Source organism: Haemaphysalis longicornis, unplaced genomic scaffold (assembly GCF_048455015.1).
Source record: "Haemaphysalis longicornis isolate Haplotype H1 unplaced genomic scaffold, Haemaphysalis longicornis Haplotype H1 scaffold_2, whole genome shotgun sequence".
Classification (NCBI taxonomy): Eukaryota; Metazoa; Arthropoda; class Arachnida; order Ixodida; family Ixodidae; genus Haemaphysalis; species Haemaphysalis longicornis.
The window spans coordinates 276,427,942-276,450,317 of record NW_027526295.1 but is presented as its reverse complement, the minus strand read 5'-3'; the positions used below and the strand labels follow the sequence as shown (position 1 = coordinate 276,450,317).

At 49.9% G+C, this 22,376-nt stretch overlaps 1 protein-coding gene across 1 annotated transcript in view; it reads right to left on the bottom strand.

Annotated features, from left to right (window-relative positions):
- LOC144170739 (uncharacterized) overlaps positions 1 to 22,376 on the bottom strand; it is a 124,544-nt gene that overhangs the window by 49,156 nt on the left and 53,012 nt on the right. The window contains exon 2 of the mRNA XM_077700721.1: positions 6,252 to 6,747. Coding sequence (XP_077556847.1) covers positions 6,252 to 6,747 — 496 coding nt within the window. The remainder of the gene's footprint in view (positions 1 to 6,251; positions 6,748 to 22,376) is intronic.

The following is a 22,376-nucleotide window of genomic DNA, read 5'->3' as shown; positions in this document are numbered from 1 at the left end:
ATCCTGGTTCTTGACATTCCTTAGCTTATTTCCGAACTCAAACGCGACCGTCCTAGATAGCCCGCCATGTATAATTTTACATTCTAGGCGCCCACAACTTCAGGTAAACATCCTGCAGCTAAAAACTAACGCCTTCTTGCCAAGCATCGCATTGTGTGAGTGGCGTATACGCGGGATTTTATTTCGAAGGGGAGAGGCGAGACCGTGAAAAAAAAAGTGTGGTTGATTCCTCTGTCATACGAATCAGTAAAACACGAAAGTGAAATTTGGCAGCGAAATCTGCAGAGAAATGAGCATGATTTGCGGGTCGCGGCTGTCTTGTGGGTGTGCTTGGTGAGCGACGTCCTGCTGGCGGGTCGCTTCGGCAAAGGGTACTGGCGTCATTTCTGGGATGGATATGACGTCAGTGAAATCTTGGTGTATTTCGACATAAGAGATTTCCGTGGTAAAATATGAAACCCGAAAACCAACAACATTAAGTATAACGAACTCTTTAGTCCTGAAGGTTGCTTCCCCGCAAGAAGACCTTTTGTGCAGGGGTGCACCCTTTACAGGCCGCTTGCTTCGTTGTACTGGCGTCATTTCCGCAATGGATATGACGTCAGTGAAATCTCTGTGTATCCCGGAATAAAACACTTTCCTGTTAATATCAGGAGGATAGGCAACCCAAATGGAACAGAAAAGGTAAAAAAAAACGAGAAATCAATTGGAATAAAAAACACGAATTCCGAGACGCTGCGGACGTCCAGTCCATTCCCATTATTTCGTTTCTTATTGTTTTTCTTCAGCTGCAAAATGGGTGATCGTAGTGGAGAGAGCAGTCACTGAAGCCGCATATGCCTCGTAGCATAGCTTGTGCCCAAAACAATTATTGTCCCCGGCCGCGGCGGCCGCTTTTCTGATGGAGGCGAAAAGCAAAAACGCCCGTGTATCCGAGATATCGGCGCACGTTAAAGATCCCCAGGTGGTCAAAATTAATCCGGAGCCCTCCACTACGGCGCGCCTCATCGCCTGCGTTGCGTCGGCGCGTTAAACCCTACAATCAATCAATCAAATCAAAACAATTATTGTCGGTAGTCGGGATTTCGCGACAGGCGGATTATGTTGTGGCCTCTCTCTCTCTCTCTCTCTCTCTCTCTCTCTCTCTCTCTCTCTCTCTCTCTCTCTCTCTCTCTCTCTCTCTCTCTCTCTCTCTCTCTCTCTCGTAATCGTAGAGTTCGATACAGCTGGTTGTATTTCAGGCTGCATGAACGGTTTTGCTAATGGAGACAGCAAGCAAAATGATGCATCTTAAGAAACCGCATGCAGTAGGCTAAATTAGTACGCTCGCCTCGAAACACAGTGAGCTTGACATAGGCGTCTTCTTCAGCGCATTGCCCACAAACCTTTTGTCTATAGCTGTTGCGGTAAAGCCTGCAATCTTGAACGCTTTGTTTTCCATATTGACTTGTTGGAATTCCGTTCATTATATCCTCAGGGCTTCGTATGAGTTTGGAGTGTTTAAATAGCGCCTTCTGTGCTGCCAAGGGAAACTTCCCGGACCTTGGATTATTTTCAATTCCCTGCTTTACAAAACAGTTAACATGTTTTTATCTCGTGGTAATTTTTTTCTCGGCAAACAAGTGCACATAGCTCACTCGTGTTCGCACGAAGCAGGGCTTTTCGGAAACACCGATAGTCAAGGGCTCATTTCACAGCGTAAAATAAATGGGGGAAACACGCTCTTACAACACGTGAAACTAGTTCACAGTGCACGGGGTATACATTGAGTTCATGGTGGAGTGTGCGCAAGGGAGCCTACGTTGCGCAGGTGCCAACAAGCCTTATTTTGTCCACTGGCCAGCGCACTATACCTCAAGAGGCCCAGCGCGACTCGTATGTGCAAACGGTGCGCGACGCTGCTATAAGTGGTCTATATAACCAAGGCGCGCTGTACAGAGAACGTTTAATAAGCAGGGAGGGACGATTAACTCGCGAAATTCTGTTAACTGCAGCCTCTTGAGAGACGCGCGCTTGCTTAGTAAGACAACGTGGACTCAGATGAGGGCAAAGAAAAGAACAAAACCGGGGGCGGTGATCTGAAAACGCCTTCAGCGAACTGCGGGCCCGTTTCAGCGACGATAACCGCAGCTCGCGCTGCAGCGCCGGCAAGGGTAACGAGCGTCCCCAACAATGACGCGCTTAATGAGCGTGAAACGCAGTTTAGGCCGCCGGCCTGCCTCCTAAAGTGCACGGTATCAATCACGGTGACACTTAGGGGCGCAATTGAAGCGTGCATGAACTATGGCGCGATTTTTCAGGCAGGGACGTCCGGTCCACGGGCGGCGGGCTGTAGACACGTGCCCCCGTCCGCCCCGAGGCTAAAGTAGAACTTAATTGATGCGCGTCCCTCATTTTGCGCGTTCCACTTCCGACACGCGATTCCCATTGTCTGGGTCTTGTTTCGGGGATCTTTCTTGATCGCAACCACTTAGCTGGCGCCGATCCCTCAGCTTTGCTCGGGAGTGATGCTGGCTACTGTAGTGTGGTGTTTACCTAGAAGGTGACGGTTAGTCGCGCCTCTGGCATAGCCTCTCTTGCAGCGCAGCAGCCTCAACAAAGTGCGAAAAGAAAAACTCCACTTTGATACCCCTGGATTTTTCATTCGTGTAATGTCTTTCCACAACACCATCCATCCCATACTTGTGTTGCGAAGCCTTTTGTTAGTTCCCATCATTGTCGTGGTTTCTGCCTGCTCTTTTAACGAGGATTACGCGTGCACTGTAAGATAAAAGAAACCGCTCGGCAAACGGCTCTGTGCAACCATGCAGCGAGTGATTTGCAAAACGCCCGCCGTCGCATTGCCAGCGCTACCAGCCCTCGCCGGGTAACGGCATCCGCCAAAGCCGGCTCGACCAGCGTGCGGTCGTTACGGGGACAATCCGCCACCTTTTCCGTCTTCATCCCTTGCCTCTCAGGCGAGACACGCGTACGCACTTTGTTCAAAAACTGCGCGTAATCGGAGCGCGCGTGCGTTGAGCAGACCTTCAGCATGACCGCTCATTGCTGCCGGCTCGTCGGGGCGCGATGGATCTTAATTCTGTACTGTGAATAATAACAGTAATTAGCGCGAGAGCTCGTGCTCGACGTGGGTCGGTTTGTGCCGCTTCCTCTTAACTGGAGCGCCGGGGAGGAAAACGGGACGACATATAAACAGCAGAAAAACAGGAGCGGCGGCGAAGAAGGGACGTTTAAAACTCGCGCTTCAAGGGCAATGCTCGTCCGCGGGTGAGCTCGTGCAGGCTCTTGCAGGGCCGACACTCTCCGGGCACCACGTCGGGCTGTTCACAAATAATTTCTTCCTTGACCTGAGTAAACTGCGCGGCGGAGTCGTCTTTCGTTGCACGCGCGCACAATATGGCTCGTTTCGAGGCAATTTCGCCCTATTACGCTTCCCCGCTCTAATACACGTACGCACCGTGAGAGAAATAATAACACGAGTCGGGCTCACCCGAGATGAGCTGCGAATACTTGGAAGTGCGTGTACGTGTGCGCGGCGTCCGCTGCCGCGCGAGGCGTCAAAGGGGCTAAGGGGGAAAGGACGACATTTCCGAAAAACGACACCTGGGCATTAGACGGATTCGCGCCCCCAGTGTCTGTGTCAAATGACGCCTTTGTGTTTGTGTGTGTGGACACGCCGGGTCGTATGCGCCGACGGGACGGCCCACCAATACAAGCCGGCTGGCTCAGTCTTGTGTACGGCACTGTATTCGGGTAGCATGGCCGCAATATTTTGATCTTCCCAAGCTCTTTCGGAGCCACGCATAAGCTTCACTAGCGATAAGAGTCGCCGCGACCCGAGAGGCACTCTTTGGTTTTTCAGCTCCTTCTAGTGACAAAGGTACAGCGCTTGCGTACGAGACGGGTACATTTCGTTTATGGACAGTGCATGAACTTACTTCTATCCTGTTATGGAAACACGGCCGCTCGACTGACACAAGGAACGGCCGGTCGCGCCAGCCGAAGGAAGCACGACCGGCTGGCCACTGCACGCCTTGCGCTGCTGTCCCTGCATATTCTATTTTTGAAGTTAAGCTTTTTACCTCTACCACAAGGGAATTCTGTCGCGACCGTTGGTGTTACGTACAAATAAAAGAAGTTACCGGCACCGCCAGGAATCGAACAACGAAAGAAAAGAGAAGCGAAGCGATAGCCCGTTTCTTACCGGTTGAGCTACGAGCCCACGCGGAGACGGGAGAGACAGACGGTGCACTCACCGATTATATCTGTGACTTTACCCCCTGCGTTCTTTCTGAATGCCACGGGATAGCGTCACGCGACCTCTCGCGTCGCCGTGCGCTCCGCCAACGGCATGTGTAGCGGCCCTGTGCGCGCCTTGCGCATGCGCTAGGAGTTATAAAAATTTAAGGAAGCTCACACCAACGCATGGCATCTCACTTCTAAATAAAAATTAAACGAAGCTCACACCAACGCATCGCATCTCACTTCTCCGTCTCTGTCGTCGATCTCGTCACCTCCGTCGGCCGCGCAAAGACGGAGAAGTGAGATCGTCTAACACCGGGTTTGAGCTTCCTTCAATTTTATAAAAAAATAGTTTCCGCTCATGTGCTTCCCCAATAAAACTCAACCAAACACTATTCATGAATCATGCATTGATTTAATATGAGCGAAAAAGATATCTCTTTGAAGTAATAAAGGGTGTGGTTAAGTGCATTTCACTTGTCTCTGGTTTCACTCTTTGTATAGCCAAGTGTGTGAATTCAAGTGACGTCGCATGGGTAATCGTTGTGGATGTCGTTTACAGTTTCGCTTCCCAGACACCTTCACAGGGTAGATTGGCGCGCATTTTTTTACTCTAATCGCATGCTGGGCCTTCTCATTAGCCGAATTCGCATATGCATTTGGTCACGCTGATTGGTTGTTCTGGGGCGTTTTAGTAAGGCCTACCTGCGGTGATTTCTTAGCGTGTGTATGGAACACGCGATACAGCCCCCGGCGCGATAACAAGCTTCAGGACGGCCACCAATCAATTGCTCGTCGCCTACTGTCACTCAGAAAAAACACGCAACAGTATGCTCGGATGCGTGCCTGCGCTCTACATCCCGCAATAAAATTTCATGCGTCATTTTTAACGAACATCTTAGAATTATCTGTACTTCCGGGAGATCCATATAGCGTGGTCAAAGAATCTGAAGGCAAAATCTTCGTTCTTGAACTTTATGTTGAACTTTGCAGCCACGCCTGTCACCAGTTGACCAGCCCCACAATGCTCGTGCTTAAAAATTCGAGATTGGAGGCTTTCGCCTTAAAATTACAGGAACACCAAACGCGCGAGAGAAAAGTGAACCAATAGCGCTGGCTGAACAAACTAATGCTGCGCATGATCCCTCCAAGAAAAACTTTACTATAATATCAAGCACGTCACTGGAAGGTTGCAGTCATTCAGATTGAAATCCTGCGTACAATCGAAAACGCATGCTCGTACTTCTGTGCTTCCACCCAGACAACCACGCAAATGAGACGCAACAAATCTCTAGAGACACCTATTCCTTGGACCCTTAGGCCTTGTGTGGTGGAGTTATAACTTAGGAACAGAAAGCTTGCGATCAGGAACGGGAGCGGCAAGCGCTGCGCCAGCGATGCATCAAGGGGAGAAAAGCAACAGGACCTGATTATAGCGACGCTAACTCAGTTTCTCGCGTTATCCGCCAGGGGGCGAACGCTAACTTGGAATCGCCAATACCCGCCCGCCACCTCCCTTGGGCAACAGACAGCGGCTGAGGGCTGAGCCGTCTCCGGCACCGGCAAGCGGTGGCAAGGCGAGCTTTGTGGGGTCTGTTGCCCTGGCTTGGTTTTCTATACATTATTTTCGGCAGAGCGTGCCAGAAATGACCTGTATGCTGGCTGTGGTACTGTTGGCGGATTTCGGATGGCTAAAAATAAGCGGAAGGAGAAAAAGGTTCAGCGCGCCCAACAACTGCAGCTGGACACAATTCAAGGCAGTGTTCTCGGCTCAGGACCCTATCTTACTAACAGCTACGATCACTGCACACGCCATGAATTCTTGAGCGTCTCCCACGCCACCACCCTGATGCATACATGCGGACGAGTCTTGGCAAAAGAAGTGAGTCTGTATATAAAGTACTCCTGGCACAGCGAATATACGACTGTCTCCTCAACAATTCCTTTTAACCAAACGCCACGCATGTAGAGTACGCCTTTGTGAAATGCAAAGCAAGTGCTGCACCTACCGGGTGAAGACGTCCGGGTAGTGGGTTCTCGCGAAGGCCTTTTCGAGCTCCTCCAGCTGGTAGCTGGTGAAGGTGGTTCGGTAGCGGCGCTGCTTGCGCTTCGGGAAGTCGTCGCTCATCTCCTGCGGGCTGTCCGCTCGCATCACCATCGGAGGCGGTGGCCTGCCCGACGGAGGGTGGCCTTGCTGCAAGGGGGGCCGCTGCTGGTGATTCTGCGGATTGTGCTGGTGGTGCCTGGTCGTCGCCGCGCGGTCGCCGGCCTCTTCGGCCGCACTGAACCGCGATCCGTGCACGGAGGGGGAGGAGGCGAGGCGGTGGCACAGCAGGTCGGCCCTGGGCGAGGCTTGCACTGCGGGCGGCAGCTCGGGCCCTTCGTTGGCGCACGGTGGGTCCCCGCGGTCAGACAGTCCCATAGCTTCGCGCGGAGACGGGCTCGGTCGTGTCGGGCTCGCGTGGCACCGGTAGTCGAGGGGGCTGGAAGACTGCGTCGGCGATCCTGCGCGAGAGCACCGGAAGAAGAACAGCGGGTCAGGCTTGAGGGACGGGAGCGCAAGGTTAGCTGCGCTTGCGACATGGGGAAATGTGACAACGATGCCAGAAGGATTTAAATCTTTGGACTGCCGATAGTATACACTCAGTTGCTTACCTGAAACATGATTCATGCGGAAATAATGTAGGAATATGCTCGGCAACAATGCTTACTATTTTCATTTTGCTGCTCGTCCTCCTTTGTTGCCCTGTTTCGTCATACGTATTCTTCCGTGACACAGAGAGGACTGGCACGCTTCTCTGCCGAAAAAGTGCTCCACAAAATGGGTTATAAGACGGGAGAATGCACGGCCATAGGCGATACGAACTGTATCCTCCTGGATCACAAAACTGTGTCCCAAAGCTCAAGATTTGAATCACTGCTCCTGGCGACGTCTCGAAAGTCCCGCGTTCTGGCCCGAAGCAGGGCGTTTGATTTTCTGCCAGTGTGCGGCAATGATTAGCAAAGGTCGCCAAATCAGAACGCCTTAGCACGTAGAGTGAATGAAGCCATAGTATAACCCTAAAATAAAAGAATCAAGAGCCCGGCGTTACTGAGAGCTCACCTGCGAATGTGGGGATAGCAGCTAAGCACGTTGCTCGCACTTCACCCAGAGGAGAAACTGCCAAGCTGAGCACCGAGCCTTTCTGCGGGATCCTTCGACAGGAACACGCACTAACCAGTCAGTGCACGTAATGCACGAGCACCCGTCCCCGTACTCGAAGAGCGGGCAAAGCAAACGGCAAAGGAAAGCGAAAAACAAAAAGCCGGGCCCAGCCGCGAGAAAGAAAGCTGGCCTTCTACAAAGCGGCATGTCAGGCCCCAAATTTGCACCCAAGCCAAACAGCGAGGCCTAAAGTTGGCCTTAAAAGCTGCAATTTTGTCATTACTCGATACCCGACCAGCCTCCCTCGGCCGGACCCGTTTAAGCAAAGAGAAGGGACGGGAGGTAGGAGGGAATTGCAGAGAGCACGGGGCGCGCGTGCGCGTTAAAGAGAAGCCAAAAGATGCCGGCGCGCGCACGTTAGAGAGATAGAGAGAAAGGGGGGGAAAGAGGGAGAGAGCATAGGGACGGGCAGACATACACAAGCGAGGAGGGGGCTTCAATCAATTCTGCCGCGTGACGGGCCCGGCATACCGGATTCGGGCCCAAACAGACCGACCCACCCCGCTCTTCTCCTGCGGGCCCACGACTCTCGGGCAGGGCCACTTACGCGATGCTGCTGCTCGCTGTTTGTTATACTGCCCTGCATCCTCCACCTTTGCCCGTCCGGATGGCCGCGCCGGTGCAGCGGTACACACATTTGGGGGAAATTACTGGTCACCGGCAATTTGGCCCCCTCCGAGGGGACCCGCATGAATCCCGGCATCGTAATGACGGCTTTCGCGGCCGATCCAATGTCAATTAATCTGCCACCGGCCGGGATGACACCTACGGCCGTCGGACACTCGCATGCCTCGTGTCCGCTGCGCCCCGCAGCGAGAATTCTCCTCACTGCGAAAGCTTTCGGTGCATCCAACTACAACCGAAAAATGGTGTCAAACGGACCACAGTGCGTGCCTTCTAAACTGCTCCCTACTTTTACCGGGGAGAGACGAGGGCAGAATCGGCAAGGTGCACCGAAGCAAGCCAGAGTGTTTAACCATTCGTCGAAGAGCGTTTACGCAAACGAAGAGAGGGATCGGGAGGGAGGGAAAGAGGTCATAAAGATCCGGAGGGAAAGGCCTCGAAGAGGTGGTGCGTTCACCGCTCGAAAAAGCGATTCGCAACACTCACACTTTTTGGGCTTTCGGCATAAGTGCGGTCAAACTCGCCCGCTACCTTCGCGGAGCGCGAGTACGCGCGAACCGTTTACGCTCGCTTTGAGATCGGCGTTCGGCCGACTGTTGTGCGGTGCGGTGCGCAAAACCGAACTGGTGGCACAAAGCCGGAAACTGCGTGACAGGTGCTCCGCTCTGGCGGGGATGATGTATGAAACGACCCGCATGTTCGCTATGGCGCACCGCGCCTCACCTATTTCTGGTTTTCGCTCGCTTGTACGTTTCACCCGCACGAGCTTAGTGAGCCATTAGGGCTGATGCACGTACGCACGCGTCTTCGAGTTCGTTTCAAATGAGGATTAATGTTTCCTGCCCGTGACCCCCACCGTTCTATCCGGGCGGATATACTCGTTGCATTTAGATCCTTCTTTTCTTTTTTGTCCACCCTTTTTTTAATAGTGGCGGTTGTACTTCACACTCGCAACAAAAGCTGCATCGACTAAAGGTTTGCCCAATGACAGCTACATACAGTTGTCTGACTTTAATATGGGGTAATCCCGTCGGTTCTCGTTTTGGCTTTTGACACATCAAGCCATCTTCTGACAACTGCAGAAAGAGACACATCGTAAGTATGACCGCATAATACAGCGTTTCATGTAGTTTTGTTGGCAAAGATGTCAAATGGCGTCATTATTTAGAATCGATACAACAGTAGCGAAAATAGTCTGAAATTGGCGTTACTCATTCATTAAAACTGCATTCGGGTAAATTTTAGTGAAATGAAGTGCTATCAGAGCGGAGTTTGGTGAATTTTCTTGAAGGAAATTCTCCCTCTCTATCTCTCTCCCTCTCTACACACACACATATATATATATATCGCTCTCTTGTATTCGAGAGTGGGCCATTGTAGACAGAATCGTTAGGATGATCCGACGCCGTGTCAAACTCACTCATAGACAAAAAGTATGGAAGCAAGTGTATTACAGACGAGTATCGAGCGGAAGTATTCTCGGACGCTGGTTGTACGTAAAAAAGTTACAAATTGTCTATTTTTTTTCTGTCATGACGGCCTATGCTTTTAGTGCATCAAAAGAAAGCTTTCAAGAAAGATACTTTCTGCTTGTGCTGTACCGTGCTAAACCAATAGCGAATTCGTTTGCTACCAGTGTTTTCATGACAGTTTATCTACTGCCAAGATGCAATGTCCGCTATAACGCTATTTTAATATTATTATGGAAGGGCCTATTCGTCCCCTACTCCTTCTTTTACAGCCTTCGTTGATGCAACGTGACAGTGATAAAGGCATACTGCTTTTTACATCAGTTCTTCAATTGCAAATAGCAGCACTATGAATAATATAACGTCAGGCAGAATAATATAGGAATAATATAGCCTCACGATATAGCGGTCCCAGTAAGGCCTCCACTCCCTCCAATACGGTTCCGTTTTGTGGGGACGTGGCTTGAGAGGCTTCAGTGCCGCGCCGCATGCGCGAGTTGTTCATCCGGCGGATACAGTTTTAAAGCGAAGCTCTCTTTGCCTCGCTGATGGCGACCGTACGCGAAATCGCACCACAGAAAAGCCAACTTTACACTCTGGGACGGCACATGATGATGATGCGTTTCCACACAGACACGTGAAGCGCCGCAAAAAAAAAAAAAGAGAGAAAAAAGAAACGCTTCCCGCGATCGGAATCCAACTCGGGTCCCTCGAGTTTTGAAGCCGACGCCTATCCGACTGCGCCATTCCCCTCTGACACGGTCGAAGCAGTTTGGATTTTGGGCTTTGACTCAGGCTGCATGTGAGAAAGCTTCCCGTTTTCACCGTCTTTCTTCTCAGAAAGGTGCTTCGATTTTTTTTTAACAGCGAAGCTGTTTAGCAAAAAGTAATTTTTCGTGTCCGGAATTAAAAATACCAAAAAATTGCCGAGCGCGCACACGTTAGTGCGGGCCTCGCGGCGACCGCCAAGCGTCCCCTGAGCACGTTTGTCAAGCCAAGCGTACCCACTTAGGAAGATTGACAAAAAGAAAAAAACAAAACTCTATCGTTCGCCGTAATCGTGGCAACACTTGCTCGGAACGAGAAAGACACGTCATAACGTACGCACCTCCAAGGTGATATCCAGTGGCTATCACTTCCAAAAAAAAAGGAAGGAAGCTCACAATTATAGCAACAGTGATGGAATAAAGGTCGTTGCGGCAGTGAAGAAGCGAATCGGCTGCAATCGTGGAATTAAACCTTCGTGGTGGTCGTGATGGTTGCGTACCGCTTCCCTACCTTCAAGTCTTGGGCGTTAGTGTGAGATACCTTTAATATTTTTTTTCCTTGTAGAAAATGGTATGCTTTGCTTAGTTAAACAAATCCAATTGATTCCGTTCTAACGTCTCTTCATTGTAGGAAGAGGATGATGTGGCCGAAGGCGATTGGAAGAGACTGGTAAAGGAAGTCCTGCTGCCCCTTCGGCCAGGCAAGCATGACAGTAAAGTTCGCCTAAGAGTACAGCAAACAAGCTACAGCGGCAAGAATGGTGGCTTCTGCCGCAGTAAACAAGATCCAACTGGCGTCCTTTCCTCCTTTCCGGCCTACAACCTCCCCCAAAAGGGGCAATAACGAAATGACGAAAGGAAAATAAAAACTGCGTCTGCATGAACGGGGCCAGCCCGCAAGACTTAAGGCCCCAGCATCTGCAGTTCTGACGGCAAGCGAATCACCGCCGCAATTAAACTCTATAGCCTCAGATGCGCCCTTGAAACGACGCGCGCGTAACCGGTGCACAAGTGCGCCATAAACATGTCTTTGTCGTCTCCGCCGCGAACCGTTTTCCCGTGCGACGACTCCGCAAAATGCGTGCTATACGCACACCCTCAGTACAACGTCTCTCCTCCACGGCGCCATTCAGGGATCGGGGCTGGTCATTCTCGTTTCTCTCTATTTGTATTTTTTATCCTCCCTCACCGCCCTCCGACGCGGGCGCCAGACAGAGCAAGAAAAGCTCGCCGCCGCGTTCGCCGAAAATGGATGACGCGATCGGCCGAGTCGTCGGTCGAATTACCCGAACACACAGTCTGCATTTGGATGGCTTATTCGAAAAAAAGTTCCCGCGTTCTCTCTCTCCAACCGGCCGTCCAGCTCGCGGGTGCGTGGGCTCCTGCCGCCCGGTGTGCAGCCTGCGGCGGCGGTCGGCGAGTCGTCTGCGGATGTTGCTTGGCGGGCGTATTTATTATAAGCCGATAAGCTTATCGCTGCTTGATGCAGTAGACGAGCTATTGGGCCGGCGAAACACTGGAAAGCGTTGAGCGCTGCGTTCATCAAGAGCACGGCCGCGAGCGGGAAATTTATGGGGGCCGCGGTGCGGCTTCGAATACCGCGCGCGCGATAACGAAGGGCAGAGGAGCCAAAGACGCTGCGGCTGAAAACACGCCCGTCGTCTTGTAATGGTGGAGCGGAAGCTGTAAAATGTTAAGATGACATCGTACTCGAGTAGACGAGAGGTAATAAGGATGCTACTCGGGTCGCGGGTCAGACAAGCCTTTTTTCACCCTTCTGCCCCTACTTCCGAGGCGCAGTTGGACAGCCATTACGAAACTAATCGAGATCCTTGTCGGAGTTCCACCCGGCCACTGTACACGCGGTCACATAAATGCGTCAGAGATTCACGGCCACGAGTTTGACTTCATCGTTGTAAAGGCTCTAGAAATGTTGGTTCGAAAGTTCAAATTGTTATTTTATGCACTGAAGCCACGCCTGCACTACATGGAGCGCCTCAGGGCTATGGACTAATTTCGACCGCCGGCCGTTCTTCAACGGGCGCCAAAACATAGTGCGCACCGTAGCTTAATGTCTTTTAGAGCAGAAACTGTCAATAGTTTGTTATGGGAGCACTTTTATGGGGGATTTTCGTTCGGGGCGTGCACGCTGTCGTGTACACTCATTGCCGTGTGTTTGTCGCTGTGTGTTCGCCGCCGGTATCACAGCGCATGCGCTTCCGAGCCCATATCTAGAAAACGAAACGATTTTGCCACTTTGGAATGTTGAGGTATCGAGCCGACGCCCTTTGCTTCCAAGGCAGGAATCATAACCAGTTGGTCATTGGCCTTTTAAAGCGAAGCTTTGTTTTGCATCACTGGCCGCGTTCGGCGCAGGGCAGAACACACTGCGAGAAAGCCAACTTCACACAGCGTGTTTCACAAAACGATGATGATGATAACAGTAGGTACATCAAGCGCCTCCAGAGAAAAACATTTGCCGTGGCGGGAATTTAACCTGGGTCTTTTGCGTTATAAAACCAACGGCTATCCGATTGCGCTATTCCGAAACTATCGAAGCTGAACGTCCCTCTCCTCACTCTTGATCGTTGACGTTTCCGACTTTGAGCATTTAGGCTTGGACTTTGATTGTTGGGATTTTGGACTCTGCTTCGATTCGGGTTGCATGGAAGAATGCCCCGCGTTTCAACCATCTGTGCTGTTAGACGAAGGGGCCTTTGAATTTTTCAGCTTCATGGTGTTCAATACGCGTATTTTACACTAGTTAAAAATCATAAAATAAAACGGTAAAGACGTAATTGAGAAAACATTAAACATTCACATAATACTTGCTACCGCGGCGGAAACGTTAAGCATTAATGCAGAACAGGCTGCCAATGAGGTCCCAAAATACTTTCGTTACAGTAACCATTCCGGTCAACTCTCATTTGACTGAACTTGGGCGTCGAGGATGCCAACGGTTTGACGTACCTGCCCAACACGCGCGCGCGTTTTTCATGAAAATATGGCAACCACAAAAATATGTGGTCATGACTCATAGAGAACACCATCGCAACGAGCTACAAGGTATCGCAGACTGTGTGGTCGTAAGTCAAAATCCTTTTGAGGTGTAGTTTGAAGGACATCCCAGAACGGTATAGCAACATGTCAGTCAACGAACTTGTATTCATTTGTTTCTGCATGGGGCGTCACAAAGCCGATAATTCATGGTAGGCAGAAAAATATTTCCACTGTGCAACTACGTCTTAGAGGCCAAGGTTTCAGTATGAAGCTTTTTCTGAAAGGGACGGCTTTTGCACATGCAGAAAGAGACTTTTTGCAAACTTGCGTAAGAATATCATTCCCTGGTAGACCAACGCAAGGATACATATAAAACGGTGCGGTTTCCATGACACTGTGGATGTGTGGTCAGTGTAAAGAGAGTTAGTAATAATCTGAAAGAAAACTAAACAACTTGCATGAATCATGAATTGTTTAAGCCAAAAAAATTCCCACCGGGACATTTTTAAAAGGTGGATTCACTGCCATATACAAATGCAGTGCTACAAAGACATTTTTTGCGGTGTATTATAGCCTGATACTAACGTACAAAGACCGTAGGTCCTTTTAAGTGATGCTGTCCGTACGCGAATTCGCACTGCAGGAAAAGCCAACTTTATCTGACGGTGGTGATGATCGTGTGTGAAGTAGAAGAATTAGTCGTTTCGCCCGCGCGTCGAGATTTCAGCGCACCTTAAAGTTCCTTTGCTGGTCAAAATTAATTCGGAGCACTCCACTACGGCGCGATTCAAAGTCCAGATGTAGCTTCGACTCGTAAAACCCCAAAAGCGGACCAAAAGAACCCGTGTATCTTGTTAGAGCGCTGTTCAAATCGAGCACATTTAGAGTAGGCTTCATTACAACACACACGTGCATTGGTAAGAAGACAGCTTTGTAGGGGCAATGTGAGACGCTTTGTGTGAAAATATGACGGCCCAAGGGCCCATAATAGATCGAATTCCCGTGTGTGGCGACAGTGTGACAGTACAGACGGGCATACGGGTTTGTTCGTCGAGTTCGCATAGAAATGCTTCCGCGTTTAAAAAAATTAGAAAAAAAATCGATAATATTTGAAAGAACATCTGTAAGGTTTACTTAACGAAAATTTTGAGGTATAGGACAGGGTGAATCACGTGAAAGCAGAAAACGAAACAATAGTTGCCGCAAATACACTTATGGGGCTCCGAGTACCCCAGCACGGGCGGGCCTACAGAGGTAATCTCGTATCATGGGAAAACACTATTGAAACATGTGAAATCGCTGGAAACGGCGCGCAGTGCAAACTTAATACAACAGAGTAATCTTGCAGCAAGAACCATGTCACACGGCGTAGCTATACCGAAAACAAACATATTGTGCGGCACAAAACTTTGGGGTAACGACGGAGCGTTTCGACCCTCTCCGGCCGTTATATCATGTGCGGTTCTTATACCAATCCATTGGTATACTCGAAGGCATTTTGGCAGGCTACATGACTATTAATTGCCAGCATACCAGGATGGGTTCAGCGCACATGAGCTCTTCGTAAAGTTAATTTTCTCCCCTGAAACAATCCCGATTTTTTCTGTCAACGACAGAACCGTGGCAGTACTAGGCTAACATTATAGCGCAGACATCATCGACATACGCCAAGACTTTAATCTCGTTACCCAAAACACCAAATTATGAACCCGGCGGCCGCGTAAAACTGAGAAGAATTCTCGCTCCAAATGAACCCCGAGAAGGGCACATTCATGCTTTACCGAAAATTGCCTGGACACAAACCAGGACAGGTGGCTATTAACAATTAATTAATCTAGTTGAGCGGTTGTCGCAGCAAAGGCGAGCCCGTTCAAAACATAACCCATGTTATGCTGTCCGGGTGCTGAGCCATTTAACGATTCGGCAAAGGTCACACGCCGCGCTCTAAGCAAAGCGAATAGCCCGACCGTCGACGCCTAGCCGAGAAGGAGAGAATGGCTAGTCCGTGAAACCCCGAGGAGACCCTGGCCTAGGCCGATCATTTCCCGACCCTGGCAATAAAGGGCAATCACAGTGCAACAAAACGACGTATGTGTTTATTTAAACACAAGTGCAGCTAAAGTTATGGGAAGCGTTAAAAATTTCGGGCCATCTGCAGTAACGTGAAACCTGGTAAGGGGCGAAGCATGGAGTGTATGAGTGTATTCTTTGCGCCTTGGCGTTTTTGCCAACCGAGATGAAACCGTTGGGGGGTACAGGTATACAGCTTTCTGTAAAAGTCCCTTGTCTTTGAAGCACAAAGCTCTTTAGAGCGAGGCATAAACATGTGTCCTGGTGTTTCTTTAGTACGCGTTACGACGCGCTCCAGCGCGCGGCGTAAACGCATTTCCCGGTGTTTTAGATGAGACGAATGACGATTACGACGACGACGACGACAGGAGATGCCAACAGCCCCAGCCGCTAAGGGGCTTTTCACCTAAAAAACGCTAAATTTTAACGTGCACAACGCAGTTGCCTCTTAATTGTCCGCAAATATTTTTCCCTCTCGTTTCCGTAGTCTGAACCAGCTGACTGCCATGACGTCTTCAACAGCCTTCGTGTACTCAGCATTCCTACTACTCGGCTACTCCTCCGTGCCTCACCTCCTTTCTCCCGTTTCTTTGGTCCCACAGCCTTCCCTTGTCGAACAAAGGGTCACAGCAAGAACTGTTCATCTCGTTTTACAGCTTCAATGTTAGAATGTACCGCATAAAATGTTGTCCTTGAAGAATCACTGCAGTAGCATACCTGCACGGTCAGCAGCTGTCGCTGTAGCTCGTGTCCTCGGGGTGATCGTCGGAGAATTTTTTATGCTTTCGCCAGAAAAGTAGCTGGGGTTGTCCGCAAATGTTTACTTATTCTTCCTGTCGGACGCAAACAGTGAGCTTTTTTTTAGCTTATGGTACAACCAAAATGGTTACATCTTTGCTGCCCTCCGGCCCGTGCATATTACTGCAAAAGGTACAGGTTATATGCAGCACATTCATCGAGCGGTCCATGAAATTAGCTGCCGGTTTGTTCCAAGAATGCTGCAAATATTAAAAAAAGCAAAGCTACGTTTTTAAGGGGAACACGGTTAAAACGCGAAGCTTTCTCCCTTGCAACCTGAGTGAAAGTTAGAGTCCAAAATCCAAACTGCTTCGGCTGCGTCAGAATGCCGCAATCGGATAGACGGCGGCTTCGTAGGGCGAGGAATCCACGTATGATTTCGACCACGGAAAGCGTTTTTTTTTTTAAGACGATGGTCTTTCTTGGGCTACTTGAACCCAGAAATTTTGGTCTGTCTGTATGTCTGTCTGTCTGTGACTCGATTCAGCCACCCGGCCAAAGTATAACAATGCGTTCGCAATAGTCTTATCACAGCTAAATCTGCCCGTCTAAGACCGGTGTAATGTTCATAACTGTCAACATTGTTGAATAAGAACAAGACATTACGCAAATACAAGACAACAAGTAAATACAGAAGTGATATTTGCAGCGTTTCTTTATAAAAATTCATACATGCTTGATTTTTGCGAAATTAAATACTTCATCAATTGCAGAAAAAAAATTCACTCCGCCGTCGCGGGCTGTCGCCCGCGCCACTATAGCTTCTGGCGCCGTTTTAAAAAATCAACCGGCAACAGTTATGAAAGGTTTAAAACGGGAAACGTAGGCACCAGGAAACGTCCGGGAAGATTGATTTTGCAGGCACTGGGACTTTCATTTACGGATTTATTTGTTCAGGACAAAGGTATTACTTTTTATTGCCTGTAGCAGAAGGACGGCCCTGAGGTCTTGCCCCACTGAAGCGTATATGCACAGGTAACACTACGAAGTCCAGTGTTACCTGTGCATATACACTTCAGCGGTTCAGTAGCATGTTAGGCTATCTGCTGGACAGACCTCGTCAGCATCATTAAACTGCATTCTCTCTCTCTCTCTCTCTCTACGCCCTTGAAAACGGTCTCTACAAATTGGTGTAGTGGTCTGACTGTCCCGGACTGGCCATACCCATCCACTACCAAGGTCAACAGTGCGAACTGTGCATTTTTGGTGCCACTGACTGAGTAAAGTGTGCATCTTGCGAATAGCCCCCAAGACTAGAACTGTGTACCCTGTGTGAATTGTGACCTAGCTTTCTCCTCCCCCTCCCGCATCTTCACTTCCCCACAGTGCCTCATGGCCTCTCGTCCTTAATAGTGTTTCACTCACTCATAACCCTACGAACGTTCAATATCAATATCATGAAAAGCGTGATGCAACCGACGCGATTGTGCCACCTTATCAAAAGCAAGGGGTGATATATATATATATATATATATATATATATATATATATATATATATATATATATATATATATATATATATATATATATATATATATATATATATATATATATATATATATATATATATATAGAGAGAGAGAGAGAGAGAGAGAGAGAGAGAGATCTTGCTGCAGGTAGTTGTAATGATGATGGTTAATGGCCAACACAGACATGTGTTCAGACAGTTCGGCATTCGTTAAAAATCTCCACGACGCTCAAACGAGCCATGAAGACAAAATACAAGTTTCGTTCATTTAGGTGACATGCCTTGTCCTGATAACAGCCATGTCAGTTTTATCACAAACTTCAAACAAATGATCGAGATACATATTAAGCAAAGGAGACGAAGAAGGAGCGGCTCCCCAGCCACTTTCTGGCGATTGTTTTTGTTTTGTTTTTTGACGTAGAATCTTGTTTGTGCGATTGGTGACTGCCGGCGGTTGTAGTCGAGCCTCTAGTTCCGTTTGATCGTATCGCTTGAATGCCAACGTGCAGTTTACACACTGATAACTCTCTTTAGGCTAGCCTCTATTGCGACACTTCTGCCCATATTGCGTCACCGTAGCCCGACATTTGAAAGTTTTTCATGTTGCTTGCGTTTCTTGTTTGTTTGTTTGTTCGTTCGTTCGTTTGCCCTCCCATTGTGTAAAGTTGGTTTTTCCGCAGTGCCTTCGCGTGTGGCACCGTCAGTGAGGCAAAGAAAGCTTGTTTGTTTGTTTGTTTGTTTGTTTGTTTGTTTGTTTGTTTGTTTGTTTGTTTGTTTGTTTGTTTGTTTGTTTGTTTGTTTGTTTGTTTGTTTGTTTGTTTGTTTGTTTGTTTGTTTGTTTGTTTGTTTGTTTGTTTAAAAACCTCTTTCGCGGCTAGAACAAAGCTGAGTGAGTTAGCACAGGCAGGTTCTTTCAAACTGAACGAAGTTGTAGTTTGTCTTCCGGGCCCCTTTAAAACCGCATGGCCATCCACTGCGGCGCGTGTGTGCGTATAACTATAAAAGAACGGCACCGTTTGCTCCGACGAAGTTAAGGCAGTGTTCCGTCCCGAGAAATAAATGAGTGAGAAAAAATAAACCGTTTCTCATTTGGCGGCAAAAACAGGAAACCATAGCCGTGATTAAACTGAAAGCTCGATCCCGCGAACAAACCTGCGTGTTCTGCCACCTTGATTGTAAGCAAAGCTCTAAATGCTTGACACACAGGTGGCACGAGTTATGCACGGCACAGGGACAACAGGAACAGGTTAAAAACACGCGCCATGACTGAAGGCCCTGCTGGCACGCAGGCGCAGTGCGCCAGCATCAAACGGCAGCCTCAGCAGCAGCAGTGGCGGCGGCGAGAGAGCCCTCAGATGGGAGCTGCCCAGGGCAACAAACTGCTCGGAGTGGCGCCGGAGACGCCGTAATAGCGGCGTGTTGAGTCCACAAAGACTTCTGTGCGTATTAGGGCCGCGGAGACATCGCGCCTCGCCCTGCCGCCAAAGGTGAGGCCCACGGAGCGCGGCCGGGGTGTGCCGCCGCGGACGCTTCGGCGCCGGCTGCTGCCGCCGGGGCGAGCACACCCTGTGGAAATTATCAGGTGCGCCGCCGAACGCCACCGAGACCAGGATGTTCTCGTCCAACGACTGCTCGGAAGCGCGGGGTTCGCTAATTGAGTGAGGGGACAAGACGCGTCGGCGTTTCGGAGGCCTACACGGGGATAGCAGTGCCCCTGGTATAGGTGGTGGGGCTATTCGTTCTTAGTCACTACAGAGAGAAACTTTGTGACAGACGAACGAATTACGGAACGTGCGCACGCGTCGACAAATTTTCCGTCAGGGTCAGCCGTACATAAAATTATGTGAACGAATGCAGTGAACGCGCTCGTTCACCCACGTATGTTCAGGGTGTGGAAGTAGTAATAATAGCGCGGCTACGGACCACACCTCATCTTTAGGGTGACCGGTTGCCGTGCGCTAGGCAGGCCAATGTGGTGGTGACACCTTTTGTGCGTGTGTGAAAGTCACTCATGATACTTGGGACAAAGAAAACGCTGCTTGAAGCAGTGGGTCTGAATTGCCCTACTCGATCTAAGCGAAAGAAAGAAAAGAATTGCAAAAGTGCGCAAGCCGCGCTGCCCCCTTAAAGTCGGCGTTACTAATACACATAAATACACTGCTTGGAAGATATTTTGGCGCCACACAAGCAGTGTGATACCAAATTAGGAAGGCACGGCAGCCTAACATTTAATAATTCCATTCGACCCAATGTCTCCTTAGGGGCGCCATATACCAACTCACTTCTAGCGTCGGCTTCGCCACTACGCACAAACGCTTTGCTGAGAGGACATTTTTACATGGTATATTTAAGATCTTATGATAGCATAGGGGTATTTAATGAGATACCTCCAGACACCCCATTAAATTCCTTAAGGAGCTAGACTACGCCCCCCCCCCCTTTTTTTATTTTAGTCGACTTCGCTGCGATGGACAGATGCATTGCTAGAAAGATAAATTTAGGGGTGCAATATATGGGATCTTATATGCAAACGTAAAGGCATCAGAGGGTTATAATAAATACCCCCCCCCCCCAAAAAAAAAAAAAAAAAAAAAAAACCTGAGGTATCATTAACCAACGGAGTAATCTGAGCCCCTGTAAACCTGGCTTCATCGCTGCACTTTGATGCATTGCTGAGAATATAATTTTTCATGGCAATGTAAGCCGTCTTGAAAATATAAAGGCCCGATATGGGACCTTTTAGATGCAGAGCATCTGATTCACTCGCCTTGTCCCTCCAGCGTCGTCGTCGTTGTTGTCGTCGGCGTTGTCCACCCCTCTGCCATTCTCCTCGCCGCGCGAGCTGCGCTCTCCGCCGCTCTCCGCCGCTCACCCCCTCTCCTCTCCGATAACGAACACTCTCTCGCGAGGGGCATGGATTGGATTTGATTGGATTGGATTGGATTGGATTGGATTGGATTGGATTGGATTGGTTTGGCTTGGCTTGGATTCGGTTGGATTGGATTTGGATTGGATTGGATTAAAGTGGATTGTGTTGGATTGCGTTGCATCATAGCCGCGGCACGTTGCGTCATAGCCGCGGCAGACGCGCTGGGGCCGGCGCATGTGCAGTACTCTCTCTTCCGCGGTTTCCTCTCCTTCGGGCGCGCTGCGCATATAACCGGTGTGCCGTTCTCCGGCGAAGCAACATCCACGCTTGGCTCAAACACCTAGAGTCCACGCCGCTTTACAAGTACGCCAACGTCGTCATCGACTGGGACCAGCTTACGCAGTCCCCTCAACGTTATGAGCGCTATAAAACGCGTTCCCTTCGCCGCTCCGCCTATGCGTCGCATCTACACAGGGGTTCCCGCGAGGGGAGGTGGGAGTTTTTTAATAATACCATTCTCTTGTGAGGTAAAAGTGTGACACATCAAGAGTTACAGACGGACAGACAGGTTTAAGCCTCGTTGAGTCCACATAGAAATGATCACATAGTAACATACGTTTTGGCTAGGCTTCGTTCGCCCCAGTTAACAAAACACATCCATTGGGTGTTGCATGCCATTATATGGCCACTGTTGGAGAGTCTTACTTCACACGAAAACCCACCACTCAGAATATTTATAATTTACGGTGTTGGGTTGTCGATCTCCTCCTCCTGCAAGATGTGCGCTCCGTCGATGAGGGTGAGGAGCAGCACATGCGGGGAGGCTAAAATACGCTCCCTTTTCTAGACTTGTTGGGGAATATGTCGCCAAGCGGAAGCGAGTTGAAAAATCCAGACATTGCCGCAGACAAAGAACCTTCACCACCGCAGATCTGCTCCAGCCCCAACGGGCTCCCGGCCCGAATACGCAAACGACGCATTCTCACGAGTGCGGTAAATAGTGGCGGATATCAGGAGCAGCAGTGTAAACAGCATCCCGTGTCCTGTATTGCCGCCATATAAACGCTAGGGGCATTGAGTCGCAATGCCGGTCAGATGTCCCCCTTGTATCGTGTGCACGTATCTTACGAATCGGAGTGTACACTGTACACGGCTGAGGCGTGTACACGCCTGCAGCGTTCATGGACGCCGCTTTCCGCTGCACGCAGCGACTGATACACGCGTCTGTTTTGCGCGCCGATGGTTAGCGGCTGCGCCCGCGCCGCATATTGTTGATCGATGGGCTTAATTAAGCTAATTGCCGGGCACGTAGGAAGGCTGCGCGGGGGGGTCGAGAGCGCCGAACCTGCTCGACCGGGCCCGACAAGGAAGGCGGGTGCGCTGTGCAGCCGTCGCGGCCGTCAGCCGGCTGCTGCTGCTCCCGTCGTCTGCATGCCGTGGTCAGACAATGCGACACGCTCCACCGCGCTGCTGCAAAGCTGTATGTACAACAGCGGTGCAATGGTCCCCCTCCCGACCTTCCTTCCCGCGCCGGCTGCTGCGTGGTGTCCGACGCGGCCACTAGCGTGTTTAGCGAAAGCAGGCCGGCGTGTGAGCGGCTACTCGTTGTTGACGCTGGGGTGGACTTAAACCCCCAGGCCACTGGCGCGATTTAATGCGCGGCCAGGGCTTTTCACCCCTTCTGTTTTTGAAAGCAAGCTGCACTGCATAGAAGGAAGGATGTAGAAGGAAGGCAGGAAAATTAACCTGGCTAGAGCCTAGCTTGCCATCCTGCACGTGGGAAAGGGAAAATAGGCAAAAGAGAGAAAGGAAAGAATGAAGAAAGGTTGGAGCAGACACGTATGCCCAGCGCTGAAGCACTAA